Source organism: Triturus cristatus, chromosome 5_2 (genome assembly GCF_964204655.1).
Source record: "Triturus cristatus chromosome 5_2, aTriCri1.1, whole genome shotgun sequence".
NCBI classification, from domain to species: domain Eukaryota; kingdom Metazoa; phylum Chordata; class Amphibia; order Caudata; family Salamandridae; genus Triturus; species Triturus cristatus.
In genome coordinates, this window is record NC_140588.1 from 424,602,065 (window position 1) to 424,627,160 (window position 25,096).

Consider the following 25,096-nt stretch of genomic DNA (forward strand, 5'->3'; position numbering starts at 1 on the left):
TTGCTCGAAGACCTTGAATATCCCTAGCATTGCCTTTTGTGGTCGGGTGACATATAGGAGGATGTCATCTGCAGTAAGTGAGATTCTCTCATCCTCCCCTTCCCCCACCATGTGGAAACCAGCAATGCCAGGGAGGGCTCATGCTATGCAAGCTAGTGGTTCCAGTAAGAGGGCAAACAGGAGGGGAGGGGGTCAGAGGGCAGCCCTGCTTCATCCCACTCTCAATATGGAACTCATCTTGATCCCATTTGCTTTGACCGCAGCTCCTGGATTCCTATACAGCAATGCTATCCAGGCCTGAACCTTGGGCCCAAAATCAAATCTCTCCAGGATGTGCATCAAGAAGGGAGAGTTTACCTCATCAAAAGCCTTTTCGGAATCTAGGGAGAGGAATATATGTGGGTCTCCTCTCAGCTGGACTGTCTCCAGCCAATTATGGAGCCTTCGGAGACTGAATGTGATCAATCTCTTTGGCAAAAAATATTACTGCAATCAGCTGTGTGTCTAAGACCATTGCTGGTATCTTGGTCTCAATGTTAAGGAGCAACGAACTGCAATTCGTGGCTGGCTTTCCTGGCTTATGTATTGTCACTGTTGTGGCCCGGGGAAGGTCTGGTGGCAGAGTTCCCTCATTTCTCACCTCAATATACATTTTGAGTAGTTGGGATCCAAGGATCCCAGCATTTCTTACATAGAACTCTATTAGTATTTCATTGGGGCCGGGCTCTTTGCCCAGCTTAAGTTCACCAGTATCTCTAGAAGTGTGAGTTCCTCCTCTAACGTTGAGCGATCTTCCGTCGTAAGAGTCGGTACATTAACTGCAGCTAAATACACTTCTATCAAGGAGCCTTTGCAGGCAGTCGCAGCCTATAGAATTAATTGTAGTACCTTGCAAACTTGTCTGCTATCCCCTGGTCTGTGTCATATATGATGAGATTGTTACCCTGTATGCTGTGAATGCAGCGTGTTTCAACCTCTTTCCATCCTAACCAGGCCAGTAGCTTGACGGCCTTATCGCCCATGTCATAAATGCAGTGCGGTTTTGCTAAGATCTGATTTCGTGCTTCATTCTGTGCCAGCATTTGGTATTACGTTCAGAGAACATACCCCATACCGCATCATAAGTCCCATTGGGGTCTATCCAGGACTTATGGATCTGAAATGGGGGTGCTTCCTGACTAGTATTGCCACATCCAGGGAACTTGTCTAAATCCAGCATAGGCCTGAAGGTGGAACCAGCTTCCGAAAAAACACTTAAAAGGTGTTTTTTAGACAACATTAAATGCCATGTTTCAATGCAGAACCTGGTGATCTGTGGAGCCTAGCGCGGGTACACTCCAATTAGAGTAACCAAGCACTCTACAATACTCCTAATTAACTAATTAACTGTATGCCCCTTTCATTTAAGAATCTACACTGGGGTCCCAGTGAGTGGGTCTCCTGGTACAAGATCACATCTGGCTTAAGTCATCTAATGTAGGTGGCCACCAGCCCCCCCAACCTTGTTCCGAGACTGTTCTCATTCCAGATCATTATCGAGTACCCACGTCCTTCCGATGTCTCATCCACTCCCATTTGTATGGCATGACATATCTGACCGCACTCCCTTATGCGTTTCCTGTGTGTCTCCTTTTTTGCATATATTTCACCCCTTAAATTTAACCACTGTGCAGTGCCTGCCACGCAGTGCAGGGAGATGCAGGGCATACTCCTTTTAACATCGTGGCAGTGCTGCTGGCAGCAGCGACCGCCGCAATGTTAATCGCCAGAATCCGACCGCCATGTTCGGATTTCGACTGCAGAGCATCCTAATTGGACCGGCGGTAATGCCGCGGTCCTTGCGTGCAGCCTTTTCCATGACGGTCGGGGAGATTTTCCGACTACCATCCTAATAGACCCCTAAGTGTCCTTCAATTAAACCATTAACTGAATAATTCACTCCTCTCTTTCAAACATTCACTCTAGCTACACCACTTCAGTACCAAGGCAAAGAAAAATCCTCAATCACACTCACTCTCACTCAATTCAAACACCACAGCTATTTCCCACACACTCTCTTCACTCACTGCTCACACTCAAGTCTTTTAGTCCAGAGGGAATAGATGGAAGGCGAGTGAGTCTCTCTCTCACTGGACTCGTCTGTTCCATCTCTTTGCTTCTCCTTCCGAGTCACTCCTCAGATCCCCCTCTCATCCAGTCACTATTCGACGTGTTCTGAGTCTTCATGGTCAGTGTCTTTCTGGCCAGTCTTCAATGTTCCATTGTCGGACCCATGGCTTGACTAATCTTCCTTTGTCTCTCCACTGTGTTTTCTTTCCTCTCCATCAATTCAGGATTTCTGGCTTCCTTGCCATCATATGTCCTCATCCGAGGCCAAGGATCTACCACCGATTGTTCTGTTGCTATTTAACCGCCCCAGTGAGTCGTCCCTGCCTCTTGATGAGCGATTTTGTTTTGGCTTGTCAAAGACCAGAATTTGGGTCTGGCCCCCAGTCTATTCCCCTGTCAGGGGGGCTTGCCCATGTTTTGATATGTCTTAACCTGTGGCCTCTCTTCAAGCCAGCTCCAGGCCTCCTCAGGCGTGGCAAAGAAGTCTGACTTATAACTGTATATTTCTTTCAATGTGGCGGGGAAGAGCAGTATGTATTGCAGTTGGAGCCAGCGGAGCTTGGCTTTCACTGTGTCAAATGTCTGCTTCTGTTTCTGGACTTCACAAGAGTAATCCGGGAATATCATGATGGTGGATGATTAGAATTTGATTTCCCCTATTCCCCTCGCCTCTCTAAGGATAATGTGTCTAGCTTCAAAGTTCAATAGGTTGGCAATGATGACTCGTGGGGGGCATACTGGTGGAGATACTGCTGTCAGTGCCATACGTGCTCTCACAATCACAAAGCAGTTGGAGAGGTTCTCCTCTGTAGAGCTGGACCGAAGCCACTGTCCCAGAAAGGCCACCATGTTGGTTTTCTCTACTCCTTCGGAGAAGCTCACCAGTCTGATATTGTTTCATATTGCCCAGTTCTCTTCATCATCAACTCTCCAGAGTATGTCTTTGGTCACCTCCTGTAGTCCTGCCCCATGGCCTGAGTTGCATCTTTCTCCTCACACACTTGTCCCTCTGCTGCCATCAGTCACGTTGTGGAGATCTTGTCTTATCAGCGAAACATATGATCAAACCTCTCCGATCTTGGTCTCAAGTGCCAATCTAGACAGCTGGATTGCAGTGAGAAGAGCTGCGTTGTCAGGCATTGTAGGTGATATATCTGAATCTGGCATATTCTCCATCACCTTGGTGTATTTGTCTATGTATTTGCCTATCTTCCGTTGGAGAGGAGGTTTTGGGTCTTTGTCTTCACCAATGCAAAAGTGACTGTTGACTCCTAATCGCCTCTCTGTTTGGTTGAGTACGTTATCCTCTGGCGTAGTGTCTCACGTATTTTAAGATCCGTCTTCTTCTTTCAGGTCTGGTGCATAGCTTATGGAGACACTGCGAGGTTTATGATCTCGACCAGGCCTGCCTGTGGGTGCTTATCATTTCATCTCAGATTCATCAAGACTAGTGGTCCGGGTTTATAGCTGTCAGTCAATTTTATACCCCTTTTTGGTGGTATCTCTCAGTGCTGGCCAGCCAGTTTGCAATCCTTACTCTGCCTGCCACCTGGGTTCTGCAATCACATGTACAGTGGTAAGTCTCCCGAGGGGAGATTCGTTGCTCTGCCTCCCTTCTGCCTCTTCGTATCTCTTGCCGTAGGTCCAGATTTTACCTATGTGATCTACTGCACATCTGCGGTACTTCTGAGGGTTATTTCCCCATGGGGGTGTTAGACCTGGTATCCTTGGTGTGGTTTCCCCTGTCTTTTTGCCTTTACCTCCTGTATTTTCTGACTGTGTACTGGATTTTGTTTTTGCTGGTTTAGGTACTCAGGGCACTTGGCCACTGCTGATCAGTGCCAAAGTGCATGTGCCCCCTGTTTAAAATGTAATTCTGATTGGTTATCCATTATTGGCATATTTGATTTACTGGTAAGTCCCTAGTGAAGTGCTTTGTGTGTGCCCAGGGCTAACCCTGGGCGGGTAACTGTGCTCCGCCAGCAGAGTTTGCGGAGATCTGTCTACTCTGCGCTCTGTGGCGAACGCGGAGTAGGCAAAAACTCTGCCTCCGTGGTTGAGCGGAGTTAGCCGCTCCCTCCCCATCCCAAATGCTGTAAAAGGATCAAAAAAGTAACTTACCTGTGTTTCTGCTGCCTCCACTGCCTGGCCGCTCTCCTTCCTGCTCCTCCTCTTGCGTCCTCCATTGAAAAAACACTACGTTGGACATCTTGTGAGTGTGAGTCAGGAGGACGCGAAGCGGGGAGGAGCGGGAGGGAACGCAGCCAGGCAGGGGAGGTGGCAAAAACACAGGTAAGTGCCTTCTTTTTATAATTTTAAATCCTTTGGAAGGGAGGAGGGAGCGGGCAGGGAACGGAGCAGAGTGATGCGTAGCTCCACTGAGTTTTTTCCAAACTCCGTGGAGCTACGCGTGAGGCACTACACCAGCTCCGCCCACCCTTACCCGGGGCCTGTCAATCAAATGCTACTAGTGGGCCTGCAGCACTGATTGCGCCAACCACACCCGTAGTCTTCCAAATGTGTCTCAGACCTGCCACTGCAGTGTCTGCGTGCACAGTTATTAACTGCCATGTCGACCTGGCAGGTGTACTTGCCTACCAGGTCCTAACCTTTCCTTTTCTTACATGTATGTCATTTCTAAGGGAGGCCCAAGGTCCCCCCATAGGACAGGGTGCAGTGTATGTGAAAGGCAGGACATTTACTGGTTTGTTTTACCTGTCCCAATAGTGAGAGACTGCCCATTTTGTTTTTCACTATTGCAAGGGCTAGCTCTCCCATAGGCTATCATTGGAGCTGCCTTGTAACATTTTACAAGTGTAACTTTCAGTTGGGAACAGCTAGAGATTTGGAGTTTGGGCTCTCTGAGCTCAGGATTTAATATCACATCTTTTTGTAAAGGTGATTTTTAAATTGTGCGTTTGAAAATGCCACATTTAGAAAGTGGGCATTTTCTTGTTTAACCATCCTGTGCCTCTGCCCCCCTCTGGAATCAACATCTGGTTTTAGATTGACAGGGGCTTGTTTGTGCGTTTGTTCCAGACACTCACACAAAGGGAGCTGAGGTGTGTCCTGTATATGCTGATGAGCCATCCTGGGCTACAGTGGTGGGTGGAGCTGTCACTGGCACATGAATAGGCTGCTTCCACCCCCTGTACTATGGCTGGAGCAGAGAGGACAGAACTGCTTTTGCTGAGCAAGAGAGACTTTCTGAACAAAGACTTCAAAGGGGAAAAGGGGTATAAGTATTAGACCTAATACCCCAGAACTTTAGATTACTTCTGGATTAAAAGAACCCTGCCAAGAAGAAGAGCTGAAGAGCTGCTAGGAAGAGTAGTGCCCCACTGCTGTGTGTTGCTTTCTTGGGGTGGCCTGCAGTTGCTGCTTCTGTCTGTGGGCAGTGGAAAGTACTGTACCTTTGTCTTGCTGTGGTATCCTGTTCAAGAAGATTCTCCAAGGGCTTGGTGTAGAGCTTGCCTCCTTTAAAGAAGTCTCAGGAACACAAAGACTTCCCCTGCAGCTTCAGTAAACTCCACTGCTGGGAGTTCGGACCAGTCTTGAGGTGACAGATCTAGTTTGGGGGCCTTAGAGGTTGTTTTTTCTAAAATAACCTGAAGAAACTTGCAAAGTCGACACTTCACTCTCCTTGCAGCTGTATTTTCAGCTGCAGGGTCACCGTGTGGGAGAAAATCCCAATGCACAGTCCCATGAGGCCGAAGAAACCGACGATGTGCCTGTCTGAGGCACAATGATCCGCTGCATGGCACGTTAGATGCATCGGTTTCCGAAGTCTGAGAAACCTGCACCAACTCTGACGCAGACCCTGCCGTGTGACTAAAAGAAATGACACATCGTGTAACCACAGCTGAAGAGATCGACACAGCACCTTTTCCTGCATACAGCATAACTGTTGTGTCACCTCCCCAAGGAACTAGGGAACTGACGCATCACTGTGATTTTTGACACTTCCCTCAACTGCAGCTGTTTTGCCTTGTGGGTTTGAGGTACTTTGTGTACAAATCATGCATCCATAGATTTCTATAGACATAATTGCTTAAAACCTTTGAAAGTCATATTTTAAGTTGTGTATGTTGGATTTTTGTCGTTTTGGTCTTATTTGGTAGATAAAGATACCATATTTTTCTAAACTGGTATGATGTCCATTTGTAGTGTTTTCGCTGTGTTACTGTGCGTGTTATGTACAAATACTTTACACATTGCCTCTGAGATAAGTCTGTCTGCTCATGCCGAGCTACCAAAGGGGTTATCAGGAGTTATATAGGTGTGTAAATCCCTTATCCTGATTAGAAGGGAGGGTCCCTACTTGGACAGGGTGCATACCTCTGCCAACTAGAGCCCCCCATTTCCAACAGGGCCGCTTTTTAGCTGCTTCAGTCAATGTTCCAAACTCCTTTTGGGGCAGGGAGTGGTTTGTCTGCGTGTTTTCCCCTTCAGCCGACCTAGGTATTTAGGCCACAGGGTATATGCCTTAGTGTTCCCTTGACACAACCTCTGTGTAGTTCAGGGGGTCCCAGTATTAATAGCAAGGCTTGGTTGGCTTACCCCCCATTAGCTCTACGAGGCTGGTTCACACTACTTCTCTGTGTTAAGTTCTGCAGGATTAATTCTGAGGACGGCTTTTCAGCCATGTCCGGGTCTCCTCCCTCACTCTCGGCCACTCTCCCGGGCCCCGGCCATCTCTCTCTGAATCTCCACCTGTCTTCTCCTCCTTCACCACTGATGCCAATATGCACCTCTTCAAGCCCGGGCTAGGGGAGGGTTACACTCAGCCGCCTCCACCAGCTGGCTCAGGCGACCTACCCTGTTGCTACAGTACCTGGCCTGCAAGGTGATGGTGCCACATCTACCCTGAACCTGCCTCTGTCACACTGGGATGGGCCCACTCTTTATAGGCATCAACATGTGCCTCAATCTACTGGGCGCTTCCAAGGTGGACTTCTCCCTGTAGCAATTCGGGCGAAGCCACTGCTCTATTCCCTCAGGATTCAGGATTCACAGCCTGGCTGCTGCCATTTTGATGCAATTCCTCTCCTTACACCATTGTTGAGTCCTTTGTGGCTGGGATAGTCTCCTGGTCACACAAATTCTCTGAGGTAGGTAAGCACCTAAGATGAATGGGGGGGTGATTTGGGGGTACGATGTGGCTCTGTGATACGGGATTGTTACAGGATAAACTTGGGCCCCGGTGGAGCTTCGTGAACCCATGTCTACTCCACCATCTTGCTGGCCACCCATCTGTCATAATCTTGGTTATTTAGAAGATACCCGTGACAACTGAATTGCCTCTTGATTTATCAATTACATTGTTGTTAAAGTGCTGGAGGCATGAGGGCATGAAAGTTTCTAAGTTCATGTTATGAAGACAATCACTTCTAATAAATTCCTCTGGACGCTTTTAATGGTCTAAAGTAAAACGCTTCTGCATGTTAGAGAAATACACTTTTCAAAAAAATGTCGACATCTTTATCATACTTTAATTTTGATGTCTTATCATACTTTTTCCTTGTATTCAGGCACAATTATGCCTTTTTCTCAGCTCATGTTATGGCTCGTATAGCCAAGCCAGGGTCTTGGCTAGACTCGAGCTTGGTCCTCCTGTTAATTTGTTCACTCCCTAAACTTGTCCCAGAACTCACGGTGCTTAAAGTGCCAAGTATCTATGCGTGGTGGGAGAGTGTGGTACCAGACAGGACCCCAGAGGAATACATCAACTGGAGAATGATCCTATTTACCCTCGCTTTATATCGCAAAATTATCCCTTGTGTATGCACTGTGTGAAAATGTAATCCAGTCGAGACCCAGTGCTGTGCACTGCCGAGATATGTGTATACTGGCTAGCGGTCCGTTTATGTACCCTCCACAAATCTGTGAGCCCCGGCACCTCTGCAAACGCTTGCATCAGTTTCGGGGCAATGGCCCGAAGAGATGCCATAGCTCTATCTAGGTATGAGACATGGTAGCGTTCATATCCCCACCCAGTATTAGGATGGTTGGGGCTATATCAAGCAGCAGTCTGCTGAGCTCCAGAAGAGTTTCAGTATGTAGTTTGGGGGTATATAAGTGGAACATAAATTAAGAGCCCGGCCCTCCCATGTCCCAGCCAGCGCCACATATCTGCCCAAGGAGTCTTGCCAACTGCGATACCAGCAGGAAGTGTAACGTATTGTTTGCTAGAATCGCCACACCTTTAGAGGATGATGTAAATCCCGCATGAGCCAGGAGAGTGTACCCAAACTTATTGAGTGCAAGATAGTGATTGCCACACTGATGTGTCTTCTGCAAAAATAAAACAAGTCAGGGGACTGTCTATGTAAGTATTGTAGGACCATGGTACGCTTAATTTTGTCACCTAGGCCATTGACATTTCACATCAGGACCCTCAATACGGTTGTAGGCTGTGATGCCATATCTTAACCGGGGAAATACTGTGGCCCACCCTCACACCCCACTGCCCTCCTCTCCTCCCTTCCTCTCTGTGTCGGAATGTTATATAACCCATGTATTGGTGTACTTAAAGTGGAAACAACAAAAGCATAAAACATGCATAACATAGGAATGGATAAACAAATCCATCTCAAACTCCCCCCCTCCACCCTGTTACCCTGCGCCGTAGGTCTAAACCTACCCACATCCACAATTTGCAAAGCGCCTGTTGCCCAATTATAACCATCAAAATGCACTAGGGTCAGCTAGCCCCGCCACCTCCGAACAGATGTCAAACCTACCCCCAACCCCTACAACTCCAGCATTTAAAGTATGTCCATATGTATGTCGGTAAAAGGTCCCATCACTTATGTAACCTTCAAAGATTGAGAAGAACTGAGTTCAGTTCCTAGTTCAGTGTGCTTGAGGCACAGCCAAGGCCCAGTGTCCAACATATTCCCACTCTGTCGTCCATCATTCTAGAGCGGAGTTCAAAGCCCACCGCATCCAAACATGGTCACTTGATCCGGCTCAGAGGGCGAGCCTTCGGAGAATATCTCCCATCTGCAGCATCGTTGTGTGACTCGTGGGGAGAGCTTTGGTTCCTGTGTCGTCGCCAGTCGTGCTGCTGCCGTTGCTGTTGTTTGGCTGCTTGCCCACCTTCAAGCCAGTCCCACACCTCCTCTGGCGCTGTGAAATACCACCACTTGCCATTGTGTTGACCTGGAGTTTGGCCAGGAATAACATCATGTACTTGAGGTTTTCAGCCTGTAGCGCTCTCTTAACCGCATTAAAGGTAGGCTGTTGGTGCTGCACCAAGAGAGTGAAGTCGGGAAAGAAATGGAACATTCTGTTTTCATATGGCAGAGCTCCCCCGAGTGCAAGCAACCTACAAAATGGCATCGCGGTCACTATAGTTAAGGATTCTGGCAATAATTATTCTGGGGGGGTGGGTTCCTGGCTTGCGCAGTGTTATCGGTGCTCTGTATGCCCTTTCAACTGAGAAAAAGTTCGAGAGACATCTAGGCTTCAAGTGGTTGACGATGAGATCCTCTAAAAAGAGGTCCATATAGGGGCCCTCCATCCCCTCGGGGACCCCCACCATCCTCATGTTATTCCTGCAGGCCCTCCCTTTCTGGTCTTCCAGCTTTGCCGCCATTATCTTGTGTTGGTGGGACATACGCTGCACCCGATCTTCCAATTTTCATGTGGTGGACTGAAGTTCGCAGATGTTCGACTCTGCCACAGCGATCTTCTCCCAAGTTTTGTTTATGTCCTCCCTAAGAAGGTTCACCTCTATGGTAACTTTGTCCATTTTGGACTCAAGGGTCATTCTCAACTTGTGGGTGGCTATCATTATGGCCCCCAATGAAGGCTCTGCTGTTTCTTGACCCCCGGACGCCGCCGCACCTTCCATCATCACCTGCTTGGGCACTGCATATTTATCCAGCTTGTCGACCTGGGGTGTGGGCGCATCCTTAGGTTGCATTGTATCCTTCCTGGGGAAGCACTCACCGTCTCTCCTCCATTTGTATGTCGGGCTAAGGTTTTAAATCCCAAAATAGTGCCCAAGCAGGCTCGGCGACAGGATAAGGGTGGGGACCCAGTCCCGCAGGCGGTCCAGTCGCTGGTCCACAACCAACTGACTTCTCCTGTCCCCAAGACTGAGACCAAAAGCTCAGGATCTAGGCGACTGTCACTGACATGCACTTCCGCAGGCCCTCTCCCCGTTGGGCTCATTCATCTCACCGCGGGGCCGTACAGTGCTGCTGCTCCACACTTCACAAGACACACAATTGATAGACAGAATGCAGAACAAATCAAAACATTCACCCCCAGTCAAGAGATCTGGGTTAAATCCATCATTCTTTTGCTCACCATGCCACCCCAGTTTAGACCTGGCCATATGCAAATCAGTCTTGACCCTGTGCCTCATGGGAACAGACCAGCTCGAACTGCCAAGCCAGGTACTCCCTGGACCGGAAACAAGCATCCTAGGACCGGTTTCGGGGTTTCACCTCTCTTCAGCCAGGATAGCTTGATTCCAGTGGCACAGTGAGACCAGGACTCATGTCTGAGCATACCAAGCGCACTTAGGGCGAGAAAGCAAAAGACACACAATTGATGGACGGAATGCAGAACAAATCAAAACATTCACCCCCAGTCAAGAGATCTGGTTTAAATCCATCATTTATTTGCTCACCATGCCACCCCAGTTTAGACCTGGCCATATGCAAATCAGTCTTGACCCTGTGCCTCATGGGAACAGTCCAGCCCAAACTGCCAAGCCAGGTCCTCCCTGGACTGGAAACAAGCATCCTAGGACCGGTTTCGGGGTTTCATGGCATGGTGAGCAAACCAAAATGAATACGTCATTATGCTATATTTAATCATGGATACTTCGCAGAATTTTTGCTGTTTTGCTTACGTTTTTAGCTCTAATTGTTTTAATTAACTATACACTTTGATAATAAATAAATAAATACTTGCACATTTATGTACACAGGCATTATATACCACTATTTATCTTTGCACTGCTATTTTCTATTTGCCTCTTTGCTGTAGAAAATTATTCACCTCTTATTTTCTTTTAGTTACTTAGATGTTACCTTTGTATTCACTTATTTGCAAAAGACTAAGGGCCATCTGTACTAATAACTGGCCACAAAACACTGGTTTCAAATTGCGATCATTGTGGTCATTTGCGAACCGCCTATATCCTAATAGGTTTGTTTGCAAATTACCGATTCGTAGTGGGTTGCAATTCAACATACCTCATGAATATTGTTGACCCGGTATGAATCACAGCTATCACAGAGATGGTGGCATGCTGGGGTCAGCAAACCACTATGAGTGGGATTGTTTTTAAATAAAACAAACTTTTATTTTTTTAAATGCAGCCCTTTTCCCTCACAGGAAATGGTACTGTGTTTATAAAGAAAAGTTTCTTTTTTTGTTGTTTTTTAAAAAAAAGACACAGTAGTCCTATGGATCACTCCCTCTTCCTAAGCAATTTGTTTTACATTCACAAAGGGGAAGGGGTCCCAAGAGGGCTCCTTTCCATTTACAAATGGATTACCATTTCATGTTTGTAGTCAGTAAAGTATTAGTTTTTCAACTGGAATGTGGTTGGAAAATATTAATACATACCATTCCTATTTGGTATTTTGAAATAGTGCCTAAAATTGCGATTGGATAGCATGTTACTGAATCAAATTTTGTGTTTCATACAAACCAAAAAGTATTTTTTTAGCCAGGAGCTAAAGCTCAGTGGTGCGGGCGCTAGCCTTTGGTCTTGCAGACACCTTCAGGACAAGGGTTTCGAATGCTGCTCAGGGGACCAAGCGAAACTACATCTCACCTAGCAAAACCCGAACACAAAAAATCTTAGTACATCTGGCCCCAGGTTCAGTTGGTATAACTTATCACATGACTATGAAGATTCTATAAATACCAAATGATGTTACAAAGCAAAAACAACTAAATACATAAACAAGAATTTCTTTCGTTGAAATAGCATTTATATGCCATTTTAAATTGCATGGGTTGAAGCTTTTGTGTTCTGTTTTTTCCAGGGGAAGCAACAATAGTGCTTCCAATCATCCATTTGAGTTAACCACCGTTGTAGAGTAATGTTTTTCTTTTGGATATAAACATCAATTTACTGTATATTGACAGCTTTCGAAAGGATCTTCCAACGTGGGTGTAATATCTGTTTACTTATCACTGACTAGAGAATGAAGTTGCTAACCTTATCCCACTCATGGAGGAGTTTTGAGCAATAGGAGGCTGGCTGAGTTAACACTATCTTAAATGTTTCCTCAGACTTCAAGACTAAAGTATATTATCATTTCTGGGTAAAAAGTTAACAAAATCCATTATGGTGTATTTTGTGGTCCCTAGGGATTCCAATGTGTTCTGGAAAATGTCTGCCAGTGGATGGATGTAGAGAGAGGTGTGAGCTGCAAAGTGGGTATACTTAATCTTAGAGCATATAAAATATAAAAGCAGTATGTAGACCATTGATGCACACTGTAGATAAAAGTGGAAAGGAAGTGACCATTTTCCCGAAAAAATGACATATAGAGCAATTTTCATTCACAGTAGAAAGCACTCGCCTGAAATCTCCAATTTGGAGATTTTGTGATTTTAACCAAATTGAAAAACCTGGCATGTATTTTGGGATTAACTGTTTTATGAACCTGCCCTTTTCAGGTGAATGACAGAAATTGTTAACGACTGGATGCTGAAAAGTTATGTAGAGTCCCTTTCTTTTGCAACCCTGTACTGAACAGTGTTCGTGAAAGGTGTTAGGTGTCTCTTTGAAAGGGTCCCAGATAGAAGAAAATACGCACAAAGGGGAAAACGTCTGCTTGGCCATCCTGTAGCTCTTGATTTAGTATGAAATTAATACTGAAGTAATTAACAAGTCACCAAACTACTCCTGAAATTAAGAAGAAGAGCCAGACTAGAATTGCAGGTTTAAAATACAGAAAAACATCAAACTGCTTAAGGCAAAATCTTGGGACAAAAACAACAGCAAGAAGATCAAACATACAATGGCAAATAAGGCAACAGATGTATTGAAATTACATCGGGGGCTCCTTGAGTGACATTAACCACAATGACCAGGGATGAGCTTATGGTAATGTAAGTTCCTGGTTGGTCTGTAATTCCTCTAACTATTCTACTTTTTATAAACGCTCCCCTAAACCAGCCACTTGTCTTCTCATGTTCATTATGGCTTCCGTTAGGACAAAGTCTCTTCACAGGCAAAGACTTTACTATAGCCTTATAGCCCGCCGTAGCGGGCTATACCGGCTGTTAATGGCCCGCTGCAGCGTTAAAGGCCCGAGCCGAAGGCGAGGGACTTTAACAACAGCAGCGGGACATTAACAGCCGGTATAGCCCTGCTACGAAGGGCTATAAGGCTATTAGAACATTCTGCCACTAGAGGGCAGAATGTTCTAACAAAACGAAGCCCTTCAGGGAGCGCGAGGGGATTGAAATCCCCTCAGGCTCCCTGAAGTCTTTGTTCACAGCCAGAGCTGTGAACAAAGACACATTGGAATGTTGGTGCTCCGGGCTTATACCAGCCATTATAAGCCCGGAGCGCTCCATTGTCTTCAATGGAGCTGCCAACATTCCAATGTTCTAATTCATCTTATATAAGAACATTAGAATGATGGGAACTCCATTGAAAACAATGGAGTGCTCTGGCTTCTAATGGCCGGTAGAAGCCTGGAGTGCCAACATTCCAATGTTTGTTCACAGCTGTTGCTATGAACAAAGGTCTCATTGAGTCAGTGGGATTTCAATCCCCTTTGGCTGCAGGAGGCCTTTATTTTACAAATTAGAACATTCTGCCCTCTAGGGGCGGAATGCTCTAATAGCCTTAGAGTCCTCTGTATCAGGCTCTACTGGCCATTAAAGGCCTACTCCCTGGTTAAAGGCCTTCACCTTCGGTCTTTAACTCTGAAGCGGGCCTTTAATGGCCAGTAGAGCCCCTACTGCGGGTTCTAAGGCTATATTGGCAACCTTGAACAACATCCTATAGAAAGACCACCATCTTGGGGATGGCTGATTATAAGGCTAGTCAACAACCCTTTTCAGAAGGTTATGGCGTTTCTATGGTTATCAAAGTATAAGCCCAAGTTTGACATCCTTTATTCCACTCTGGATTCATTCCATCCCCATTTATGCCTCGCTTTCCAGGCAACTCACAGTCCTTCTCTTCAGGTGTTCCTTTCCGCCATGGCTAGGCGATGTAGTGTTTGCTGGTGACATATGTGCTTGATCTACGAGTCACAAGGCCAAATCCAGAGGGCTGACTGTGCCATTCACTATTTGAAGTCAGTTTTGTATAGTAATGCCTCAGTAATCTGGGCAGCCTGGACGCTCGCCAGTGCACTGAGTGGGATGTTCAGGAACATGCTGGGTGACAACACGAGAAGTGCTTCTTCCCTTCTTTGTTCACAGTCTTCCATAAGCTGTTGACACTGCTCTCAACACAGTAGTGCCTAAATGGCAATAACTACTTCTTAGGAGGATAATGAAGTGTTAATTTACATATTCCAAAACTTAATGAAATTAATTTAACTTAATTCTGCTTGTTATTTTGATCTTTCAATTGGAATTTGATTGCATTTAAATTTCTACTCTATTGTACAATATATTTTTAACTTACATATTCCAAAACTTAACGAAATTAATTTAACTTAATTCTGCTTGTTATTTTAAACTTTTAATTGGAACTTGATTGCATTTAAATTTCTACTCTATTGTATAATATATATTTAACTTACATATTCCAACATTTAATGACATTAATTTAACCTAATTTTGCTTATTATTTTAAACTTTCAATTGGAACTTGATTGGATTTAACATTCTTCTCTATGTATAATATATTTTTTAAAGACTGTTTATGTCTTCCTTGGCTGCATAGAAGCGGAAAGACAACACTGTATTCTTATTCAACTTTATTAGATGTTTTACATTTGTAATACAAATTGCATGATAATAAGAGATACACAAGGTTGAACCTTTGTTTTATTAACATAATACGGATGGCATTAAGGTTACACAAAATGCAAAAACACACTGAAGTAGTTCGTGAAAGTACTTGCTTCTGTATTGAGGTAAAGATCCGATATGTGACAGAGATTTATAGATGTTTGAAGCTCGATAGACATATACGTCTGGCATCGGATGTTGTACAGATTAACATAAAACTCCAATATGAATATGTAGCGTTATAACTTCATTATTCCCACTGCTGTCGCTGTTTGCATTTTGACTGTGAGCTCCCCTTTCATTTCCAAATTTTACTAAAATATGTTATTCATATTACTCTGAGTCAGGGGGTCTTCAAACTGGGGGGGGGGCGGCATCCCCTAGGGGGGCTTCAAGTGATCCCAGAGGGGGGCGCCAGACACTCTGGCCAAAATCAGCATAGTGTTGATAACAGTGCTTCGTTTTCAGTGGAAAGAAATGAAGGGTAGTGAGCTACTCTATAATGGGCCATCACTAACAACTTCTGTCTTTTATATCCTGGGTGGGAGAAGGTGTTAAAAGAGAATGGACTCCAAATATTCTTTAAAACCCCCACCCCTATTTTTAAGAATCACACTGTGGATACTTTTACAGGTTAATAAGGCTTGCCTGACCAGAATAGTATGTTTGGCAAACTTGTATTTTAAAATGGTAACAGAACTTAACAGCGATGTTTAACTAATTCTAGACATATTTAAACATTGCCAGTTTAATAGAATTGTATAAAAAATTTAAAGGGGGGCCCAATGATTTTTTTTTTCAGTGGGGGAAAGGGGCGGCATTAAAAAGCTTGACGGCCACTGCTGTGAGGTGTTACTTTTAAAGCAACAGTCTGCTTTTTTTGCGACCATTTCCCAACCACAAGCAAGGCTTACTTCACATGTAGCGTTACTTCTGGTGCACTAAAGGCTAAAGGTAAGTAAAATAGTAAAAGGAAATATGAAATTAAGTCATATATTCAAGCAGGTTATGTGTGATTTGGATGAAGAACAGATGTGATAAAAACAAATTCAAGTGTTTTTTTTTTCATTTCAGCCCATTTCTTATAATTTTTGGGTCATTAGGGCAAACACTTGATAGTCAAAAGCAACCCGGTGAGTGCTCCTCCGGTTGAAAAATCAACAAAGTCCTTTTTCAGTCTTGATCGCATAGCTCAGAGGTATCCAACATAGGTCCATGAGGGGTAGATCCCTGTCATTCTTTCAGGCTACCCACACACAATGACCGTGGATGGAGCATATTTACATAGTGCTTTGACTGAAAATCTAGATTGGAACTGGCCCTCTTGTACACCCCTGACATTGCTCCCTCCTTTCTGCTTACTCGTCTTTTTTTTTTCTTTCCAGAATGAATGTAATATACATAAATATTTTTTAAGACCAGCACCATGGCAAGCAACCTTTTGATCAAGTTTCTTGACAGACCTGAAGAATTAAGAATATTGGGTGCATTATGGGAGCAGTAGTTCATGAACATTAGGTGCTGATGCATCTCTATCTGACACCAAATGAGTTTATTTCGATACTAAGGCCATAAAAACTTAAAACATCACCACATCATCTTTCAAATGTGTACAGAATATATGCACGCTCAATATATACAAATATTCCAAAACCGCCAGTACACATATTTTTTATTGCGATCCCTCAAAAATAGAACAACTGAATTTACGAATAAAAACATAATCAAGGCAGAGACTTAGTATTTTGACCTAAACTACCTCTTACTTTAAGTGTTACTCTAATGATTCTTGTTTTTCCAAAGCTGATTAATTGGGAGCTCAAAATTAAAAGATTCGGAAAAGCTGGTCTACATTTGCGAAAGGCAATTGCTAGTAAACATTCTTTAATATATCCCTCCCTGAAAAGGATGTTCATAAAATGCACACAAAAAACTTACTGAATAGAAAAGCTATCATCAGGACATGGTTGACTTTTTGCATCTGGAGTCCATCCTCGGGGAATATTAATATGTAGGACAACATTCCACATCTAAATTGTAACATCTATATCATTGTTCACTCTGAGGTCATGCTCCAGACACCTCTGTCTCCGGGCCCTGCCATCCACCACTCCATGCATAGCGTGGTTCTATTACAGGGATAATGTTCCTATGGATTTGGTTTCCAATATTTCAGAGGTGCGCTTTGAGCTCCACGCAGATCCCACGTACCTCGCCCATTGGCTATGACGGATGCACCCAAACTCCTTCAGGATCTTGAGGAGGTCATGTCTAAATCGCACACCAATAAAGACATAGAGGAGTGGGTTTAGGCTGCTGTGCAGGAAGGCAAGACTTTGGGTGATCTGGGTGGCAATGTCAAGGTTGACAGCAGTTTCACAGTCCTGGAGCGTGACGTTGGCGGCAGCCAAGGTTCGCATCACTAGGATGCTATTATATGGGACCTGTGAAACCACAAAGACTGTTATGACGGTGAAGATGACCTTCAGGGCCTTGTGCTTCTGAAAATTTCTGGCTTGCAGTAGAGTTTTGATGATCAAAGTGTAGCAGAAGGCCATGACCAGGAAAGGGACACAGAAGCCTACAGTAAGCTTCAAACTAAGGACAATGATTTTGAGGTGCATGCTGAAGCTAGGGGGGTAAGCCATGGTGCACACCTGTGCTTCATCACCCTGTACCTCTTCACTGTATAATAACTCTGGAAGGCTCAATGCCATCGCCAGCAGCCAGACACTTATGCAAACAACTTTGCTGCAAAGGAGCTGTTTATGTTTATTTTTGTGGGCTCGCGTGGCTTGGACAATGGCCACGTACCTGTCCACACTAATGCAGGCTAGGAACAATATGCAGCTGTACACATTGACTGTGTATATGCTGTTCACAATTTTGCACATTGGAGTCTCAAAAATCCACTGATGTGAAGCAGAGATTGCCCAGAATGGAAGTGTAATGAGGAAAAGCAGGTCAGCAATGGCTAGGTTCAAAAGGTAGGCATCGGTCATGGTCTTAATCCTTCCATAGTGCACATATATAAAAATGACCAGGAGGTTCCCAGTGGTGCCCAGCACGAAGACACACCAGTATATTGGTGGAAGGAAATATTTTGCAAACTCCCTGACATGACTCTTCTCGCAGTATGAGCCGGTGTTATCCAGAATATATTCAGTCGATGTATATTCGTTGCTGTCATAATACTCCCACTCATTTCCAGCTCCATCTTCCTGTAATGAAACGTGTGTGGTTAGTTGCATGCTCGGATAAAGGCAAACTTGCAATTTCATTCTGCATGATGAAGGAGCAGTGCCCAAAGATCTTTTTCAAATGCCAATATCAAATTCCCAACACCGCCTGGTTAGGGTATCTCTTCAGCAGCAAATTAAATCATCCTTTGGCTAGATGAACACTTACTCTCAGGAAGAGTGGGGCGATGACGCAGAGACACAAGAATGCAGAAACTCAAACAGAAATATAGCTATGCAAATAAATATGCATGGGCCATATAAAGTACATCAAAAGAAAGCATATGTTAGTTACTAACCTGAATTTTTAGGAGAAAAATCAGTCTGAGTAGAGTTAATATTCCATCAATCCATTTCTTAACAAGTGGGCTAATTGTCAAACAAAATTGTCCAAAACAACTAAAGGTGTCTCCTTGATATAATAAAAGCCTTAACAATTTAACAATCACTTTTAAATGGAATGTATAGAAAATCTCAGCATCCAAAATTGAATGCTGGCCCCTTTATTATCTCAGTGCAGTCACTACCTCTTGTGGACACGTTTGATAAAATTCTACGTTTTTTTACAGAGACCTTTTGGTCTGGGGCCTAGTCAGCAATCTTGCTAGAAACAGATGTATTCTCTACTGTGATGTGGAAGGCTTCAAAATCTATGTTCTTGCCATTCAGTTTAGGGAGTGGATCCCTTTCCCCGGCTTTCTGTGCCCCAGTGAAGTTGGCCTTGTAAGTGAAGACTGGACAGCATCCAGGCTTTGATGTTTTTCAAGCTAGTTGTGAGATAACTCTGCTCTAGGCATAGCACATATTTAGGGCCTGATTACGAGTTTGGTGGTCTGGCGGCGAGTCCGCCCTGATGCCACACCACCAAACCCGGGTTCAGACCGCCTGCCAGATTACTAGTATTTCTCGTGTCTGGTGGGCTTTTTTTTAGCGTTCCCATGCCGGTGCCTCTAAAAATGGCCACTTCAATGAAACACCAAAAACAATTCCTGCACAGCATGGACTGTAAATTCCATGCCATGCAGAAACTGGTGTGCATGCACACAGGGGGCACATTGTGTGCCCTCCTGTGTGCATCCACAAGGGTTGAGGCACCAGGGGGCTCTGTGGGGGTTTGTTTCCACTCTGCCATGGTTTTCATGGCAGTGGAACTGTAATGAAAACCGTGGCAGAGAAGAAACTTGTAATATGCTTGGCGGGACCACTGCAGTCCTGCCAAGCATATTACTGCCTCTACACTGCCGTACCACCGCTGGGGAGCGGCGGTTCCCTGATGGGTGCCGTTGGGAAATGGCTGGTCTGACCGCCATAATTGTAATAGGGCAATCGAGAGGCCACCACCGACACGCCCCCATGAGTCTGATGGTCTGTGGACTGCCAGCCTTGTAATCAAGCCCTTAGTGAGTATCCCATAATTCACCTTTACTCCTCCTGTGGAAGTAACACTTGAATAATCTCTGACACTGGCTATTTCGTAGGCTGCTTTCCAGTCCATTGTTTCCGACTCACTATATTTCTTTTTCCTGAAGCCAAAACTATGCATCAGAGCAATTACTTTGGGGGAAAAAACACTAATGTCCCTCACTCACTGGCAGTTTCATCTCAGCACACAAGGAATAATTATAATTTATTCCTGCCCTAAATTGTAACAGTGGCCCCAGGCAGGAATAGAAACTGGCACAGGGGTGTAGCTTGGAGGGGGGGTGGTTGGGGTGTTACAAACCCCTTATAAATGTATTCTGTAGTAAATAGTTGGGTCCAGAAGCTTTCTGTTGGGTATGGTGAGATGTCTATCGGATTTCTCCTAGGATTTTTACATACACACACAGACTACAACACACACAGAGATCTCCTCTCTGTTTTGAATTTCTTTAAAAATTTGTCGTTATTTTACAAAATATTTTGTTTTAGATACTGCTAACAATACTCACTGCTCTCCCTTTCCACTGCCTCTTAAACCCCCTTCATGTCCTGCTTCTCAGATAATGTATTGTACCAATGATATGCCAGCTCACTTGTTGGGAAATCTGACTCGCACCCCACCCCCCCTCCGCTCCCAATCTTACTGACCAAGCTACACCCCTGAACTGTAATCCATGGCATGAGAGAGGTGATCCTAAATAGTACAGCTCCTCTGACTCAATATCCACTGGCGGCTGCAGCATAACAATTTTTACAAAGGGAGAGAGAAATGTTTTCAGCTGTCCCACAACCTCTAACTTCTAAATGAAGCCCAAAGTTTTTTTTTAATTTTTTTTTTACTTTATTTATCTTTTGTAATCAAATCAACAATAAGATCTCATCAGTTAATTACATTTGTCTTTGGTGTGTGAAACACATTTCAATGACAGCACATCTGTCTCCATTTACAGTATACACTCCTAACTCTGCGATGAAAGTACCCCTGCCCTTGCAGCATAACTCAGACTAGTCACAACTTTCCAACTCCATTAGTGTAGCCCTATCATCTAAAATGTTTTCCCCGGCAACAAAATGCTACTCAAAAACTAGTGCGGTTCAGACTCCGGCATTTTCCACAATCTGAGCCTGTCTGGGTGGAACGGGATGATACCTCCACAACCACAATGCCCCGCTCGACGTGACAGTGTTCCGACCACATGAGCTAACCAACCCCCGTGGGCCAGTGGCGGCTGGTGGAATTTTAAACTGGTGAGGCGTATGCAGAGTGGATGAGCGGATGCAAGTGAGCGGAAGCGAGCGAGCCCGATAGCAATAAGGGGGGCTCGGGGGGGTTCTCCCCCGTGAAGAATTTTTTTTAAATGGCCTTCTTTTTGGAGCTATTTTCAGCATTATTTCTGTGATAAATGGATTAAAAATTCAGTTCTTCTAGGCATTCATAAAAGAAAACTCATACATCATTTCAGAGAATTTCTGGGTTGCCAAGCAAGTCTGACTTCTGAAGAGGGCTAGGGTACTAAGCAAGACTGCTTTGGCTCCACCCTTTCCAATAGAAAACACTAGTTAGCGATGTGAACAAGTTCAATGGACAAACCTGGGGTCTAGGGAGAGTCCCTCTCCTAAGAAAGAAATGTAAAAAAGATTGGCAAATGGTGCATTTTAAAGCAAATGACTGCAGCGATAAAGGAAGGCTTATTAAGCAATGGGAACGTATAGCCTTGAAATATTAAACACATTAAAAACTGCCCTGTATCTTCTTGCATTAATTTTTTCAACAGTTACTGTAATATGTAAATTGTTCTGCATGACAACTTTAGCCGTTTAAAATGTATGCTTGCCCAGTGTCTTACACTGCATGCAGCATTAACTTTGGAAAAATATGCTCTCCTTCTTGTACTAATGGGGGAGACCAGCAGTTTGTATTAGGATTGTCATTTCTGCACCTAGAAATACGGGCAGGACAAAATTGCACCTCACTTGTACCAGTTTAACACCTGAACACTGCAATCGGCCACCAGCTGAAAGGACATCAGGTGTTGTTTGTGCTGGAAAGAAGAAAAAAGCGCCTGCGTCCTCTTTTAGGTGCATACATGCGTGGTGCACATGTCAGCAAAATGACCCAGACAGTTTTGAATCAAGATGAACATAAATCTGAACAATAGACAGGGGAACAGTCTGACAATGCACCGCTCTAAAAAGACCAATTTTAAACACACATATTTGAAGTGGCACCAACTTTATTCTACTAAAAACCTGCTGAGCACGTCTCCCTTTAGCCCTTTTAAAAAAAATGGGTTCCTGAAGGAAAATAAGGCACTGAGCAAAAAAGAGGTAAACAATGATAAGGAATATTCTGCGAGATGAGATGGGAGAGCACATTTAAGGGAAGAACTACGTGTACAGAAAACAGAAAATTATTCGATGCTACAGCACAAACTGTCGCAACAAAGATACCGAATAACAATGATGCCAGGGCAAAACTTATTCGCAAGTATAATGGGTTGGCGGGGAGATCGGTGCCATGATAGGAAAATGATTAGGGATGTCTGTATAGAGACGGAGAAAAGGTTTATATAAAAAAAAACATCAAACATATGCCATTATGTTATCCCTCTCTAGCTGACTACTGTAAGGCAGTCCTTGCAGAGCTGGGCCAACACACACTATCTCCAAAGTACCAAGTCTACTTTGTAATTCAGCAGTGTAACAGAATACAAAAGGACAAAAACAGTACGACCATGACATGATTTATAGTAGACAAGAGATCAGAAAATACCCCTTCGCACAAGATGAAATGGTTCAATAAAGAAGAGATGACCAATCACCAAATGAGAGACCGCCATTCCTAGGATTAAAAAACAAGGTACTACATCCAGGAATGATAAAGAATAAAGCTGCACATTCAGAAGAAGACAACCTTAATAGAACCAAATCCATTAACACAATCCAGGCCAAGATGTAATCCAGGTGTGTGGCTTTTAGTTGAACAAGAATAATCAAATCATGGTCAGGTCCAAGCTTACGAATCTAAAATACTTATCTGCCATGTATGGCTTCTGTATTATTTAAAAATAGCCATGTTGTCCTCTATATGTCCAACATAGGCACTATACTTAAGAACTGATGAGAGACAATAAACCGCGAGACAGACGTTTCAACTTTGTAACGACAACACTGTTCAACGAGTGTAAGGATACTCAGGGCCTCATGTAGGTAGCCAAATACCGGTCGGTAACGGCCGATTTTCGGTAAATATGCCGTTACCGACCGGTATTCAGACAAGTGAGATGTAGGAGTCCAAAAACGACTTTTCGGTAAATATGAGGCGGTAAATACCGAATCATATTTACCGAATTCTAAAATACCGAATCAGATTTACCGAATACATACTTAACGAATCGGTAAATATGAAGTGGTAAATATGAAGTGGTAAAAATTAAAATGACATGTAGGAGCACTCGGTAATTAAGAAATCCAAGAAAATCGGTAAATAAGAGTCGGTAATTAACACGGATTGAAAGCAGGTGGTAACCATCAACAGTGCATATAAGCAATCCCAAAATGCAACAGCGTGGACAACATGGCCGCTATGTATGTCATTGCAAGGCGCCTACGTCTACAGGCAGCAGGACTGAGGGTTTGGCGACGGGAGGAACGCATCTACAGACAGCGCATCACACTATTCCACCTGACTGATGCAGAGATACATGAGAGGTACAGGCTACACCCCGAAACCATCATGGACTTAATCAGGGACCTTCACCCACTCCTGGACCAGCCAATAAGAAGGGCGCACGCCATACCCCCACATGTGCAGGTGCTCTGCAGCCTACATCTGCTGGCATCCGGCAGTTATCAGGTGGTGATAGCTGCGGTGGGTGGTGTATCCCAGAGTTGCCTGTCACGTTTCTTCAGGAAGTTCCTGGATGCCATGATGCAGAGAATGCACCACTACATCAGCTTCCCCAACACACAGGCTGCACTGCAGAAAACAAAAACAGACTTTTATCACATGGCACAGTTCCCCCATGTCATCGGCTGTATTGATGGTACACACATCCCAATCTGTCCACCAGCTGACACAGAGCACATCTACAGGAACAGGAAGTCCACCCACTCCATCAATGTGCAGGTGATCTGTGATGCAGGGAACATCATCACAGATATTGTTGCAAAGTTTCCTGGGAGCACCCACGACTCGTACATCTTCCAGAATAGTGGGATCTACACACGACTGAGTGCCGGAGAATTTGGAGAGGGATACCTGCTAGGTGAGTAACAGTGACGCCCCTTGCAACCTGCAAATCATAGTGTAAAGAAGCATGTGACTGATGTTTCCCTTTAACTCATCTAGGCGACAGTGCATATGCATGCCGGTCATTCATCCTCACTCCCTACCTACACCCAGCAACCCAGAGTGAGAGACGATACAACGTGGCACACAAAACAACACGCAATGTGGTGGAGCGCACGTTTGGACTACTGAAGAGCAGGTTCCGCTGCCTCCACAAGAGCGGAGGCGCACGCCAGTACACACCCATCACCTGCTGCAAGATTATTGCCACTTGTGCAATGCTGCACAACCTTGCCACGAAAAAAGGTACAGATGTGGAACTAACATATTTTGAGGACAACGAGGATGAGTCAGGCCAGCCACAGGGCAACGCAGCTAGAGTGCCAACTGCAATCGATGGGAGAGAGAGACGGGCAGAGATCACATGCAACTATTTCTGAGTAAGTAAGGGGACACAGCCAGTTGTGATTAGTCATGACGTAGTTTTAATGTGGCACCACGCCATGAACACATGAACAAGCCAATCTGGCAATATACCATCTATACAAGGAGTATGTCCAGGGTTACGTCACCCATTGGGAAGTGGCTAAGCAGGGCCACATCAATGTTTGCGCATACGCGCTGCAGTGGTGGATGGCACGGCCTGTGCATCCTCACTAGAGCCAACCCCAAGCCGCCTGCTGCTCCTGCGTCCTTCTGGGACGGGGGGTGTGATGCTGCTCCTGCTGCTGGTGTCGATGCTCTCCGCAGCATCCCCTGCAGCAGTTGTCGACGCCTGACTAGTAAATAGCACCCCTAGTGCACTTGTCACCTGCACCATCCCCCGAGACAGGTCGCTGCAGCAGTGTGTTAGGCCCTCCTGCATCGTCACAGAGCGCCGGCACAGTAGAGAAGTCGCAGTTGCCAGACGGTTGAGTGCCCTGTTGGTAGTGTCCCTTCTCTGCCGTTCCCGGCGCCGTGCCTCGATGTCAGCATCTAATTTGCTGCACAACTGCTGGATTGACTGGGACATGTCCCGAATGCCCGCAGCCATGCCGCTGATGTTATTGTCCATGTTGACTAATGTAGTTTTCATCAC

At 44.9% G+C, this 25,096-nt stretch overlaps 1 protein-coding gene and 1 long non-coding RNA gene across 6 annotated transcripts in view; one reads left to right on the forward strand and one right to left on the reverse strand.

The window, feature by feature from the left end:
- LOC146823099 (uncharacterized) overlaps window positions 1-25,096 on the forward strand; it is a 340,269-nt gene that overhangs the window by 56,393 nt on the left and 258,780 nt on the right. The gene's annotated exons all lie outside the window — the stretch shown is intronic.
- CCR9 (C-C motif chemokine receptor 9) overlaps window positions 15,085-25,096 on the reverse strand; it is an 85,076-nt gene continuing 75,064 nt past the window's right edge. For all 4 annotated transcript variants that reach the window (XM_085607349.1, XM_085607348.1, XM_085607351.1 and 1 more), the window contains exon 3: window positions 15,085-18,287. In XM_085607349.1, coding sequence (XP_085463475.1) covers window positions 17,199-18,287 — 1,089 coding nt within the window. In that variant the 3' untranslated portion in view covers window positions 15,085-17,198. The remainder of the gene's footprint in view (window positions 18,288-25,096) is intronic.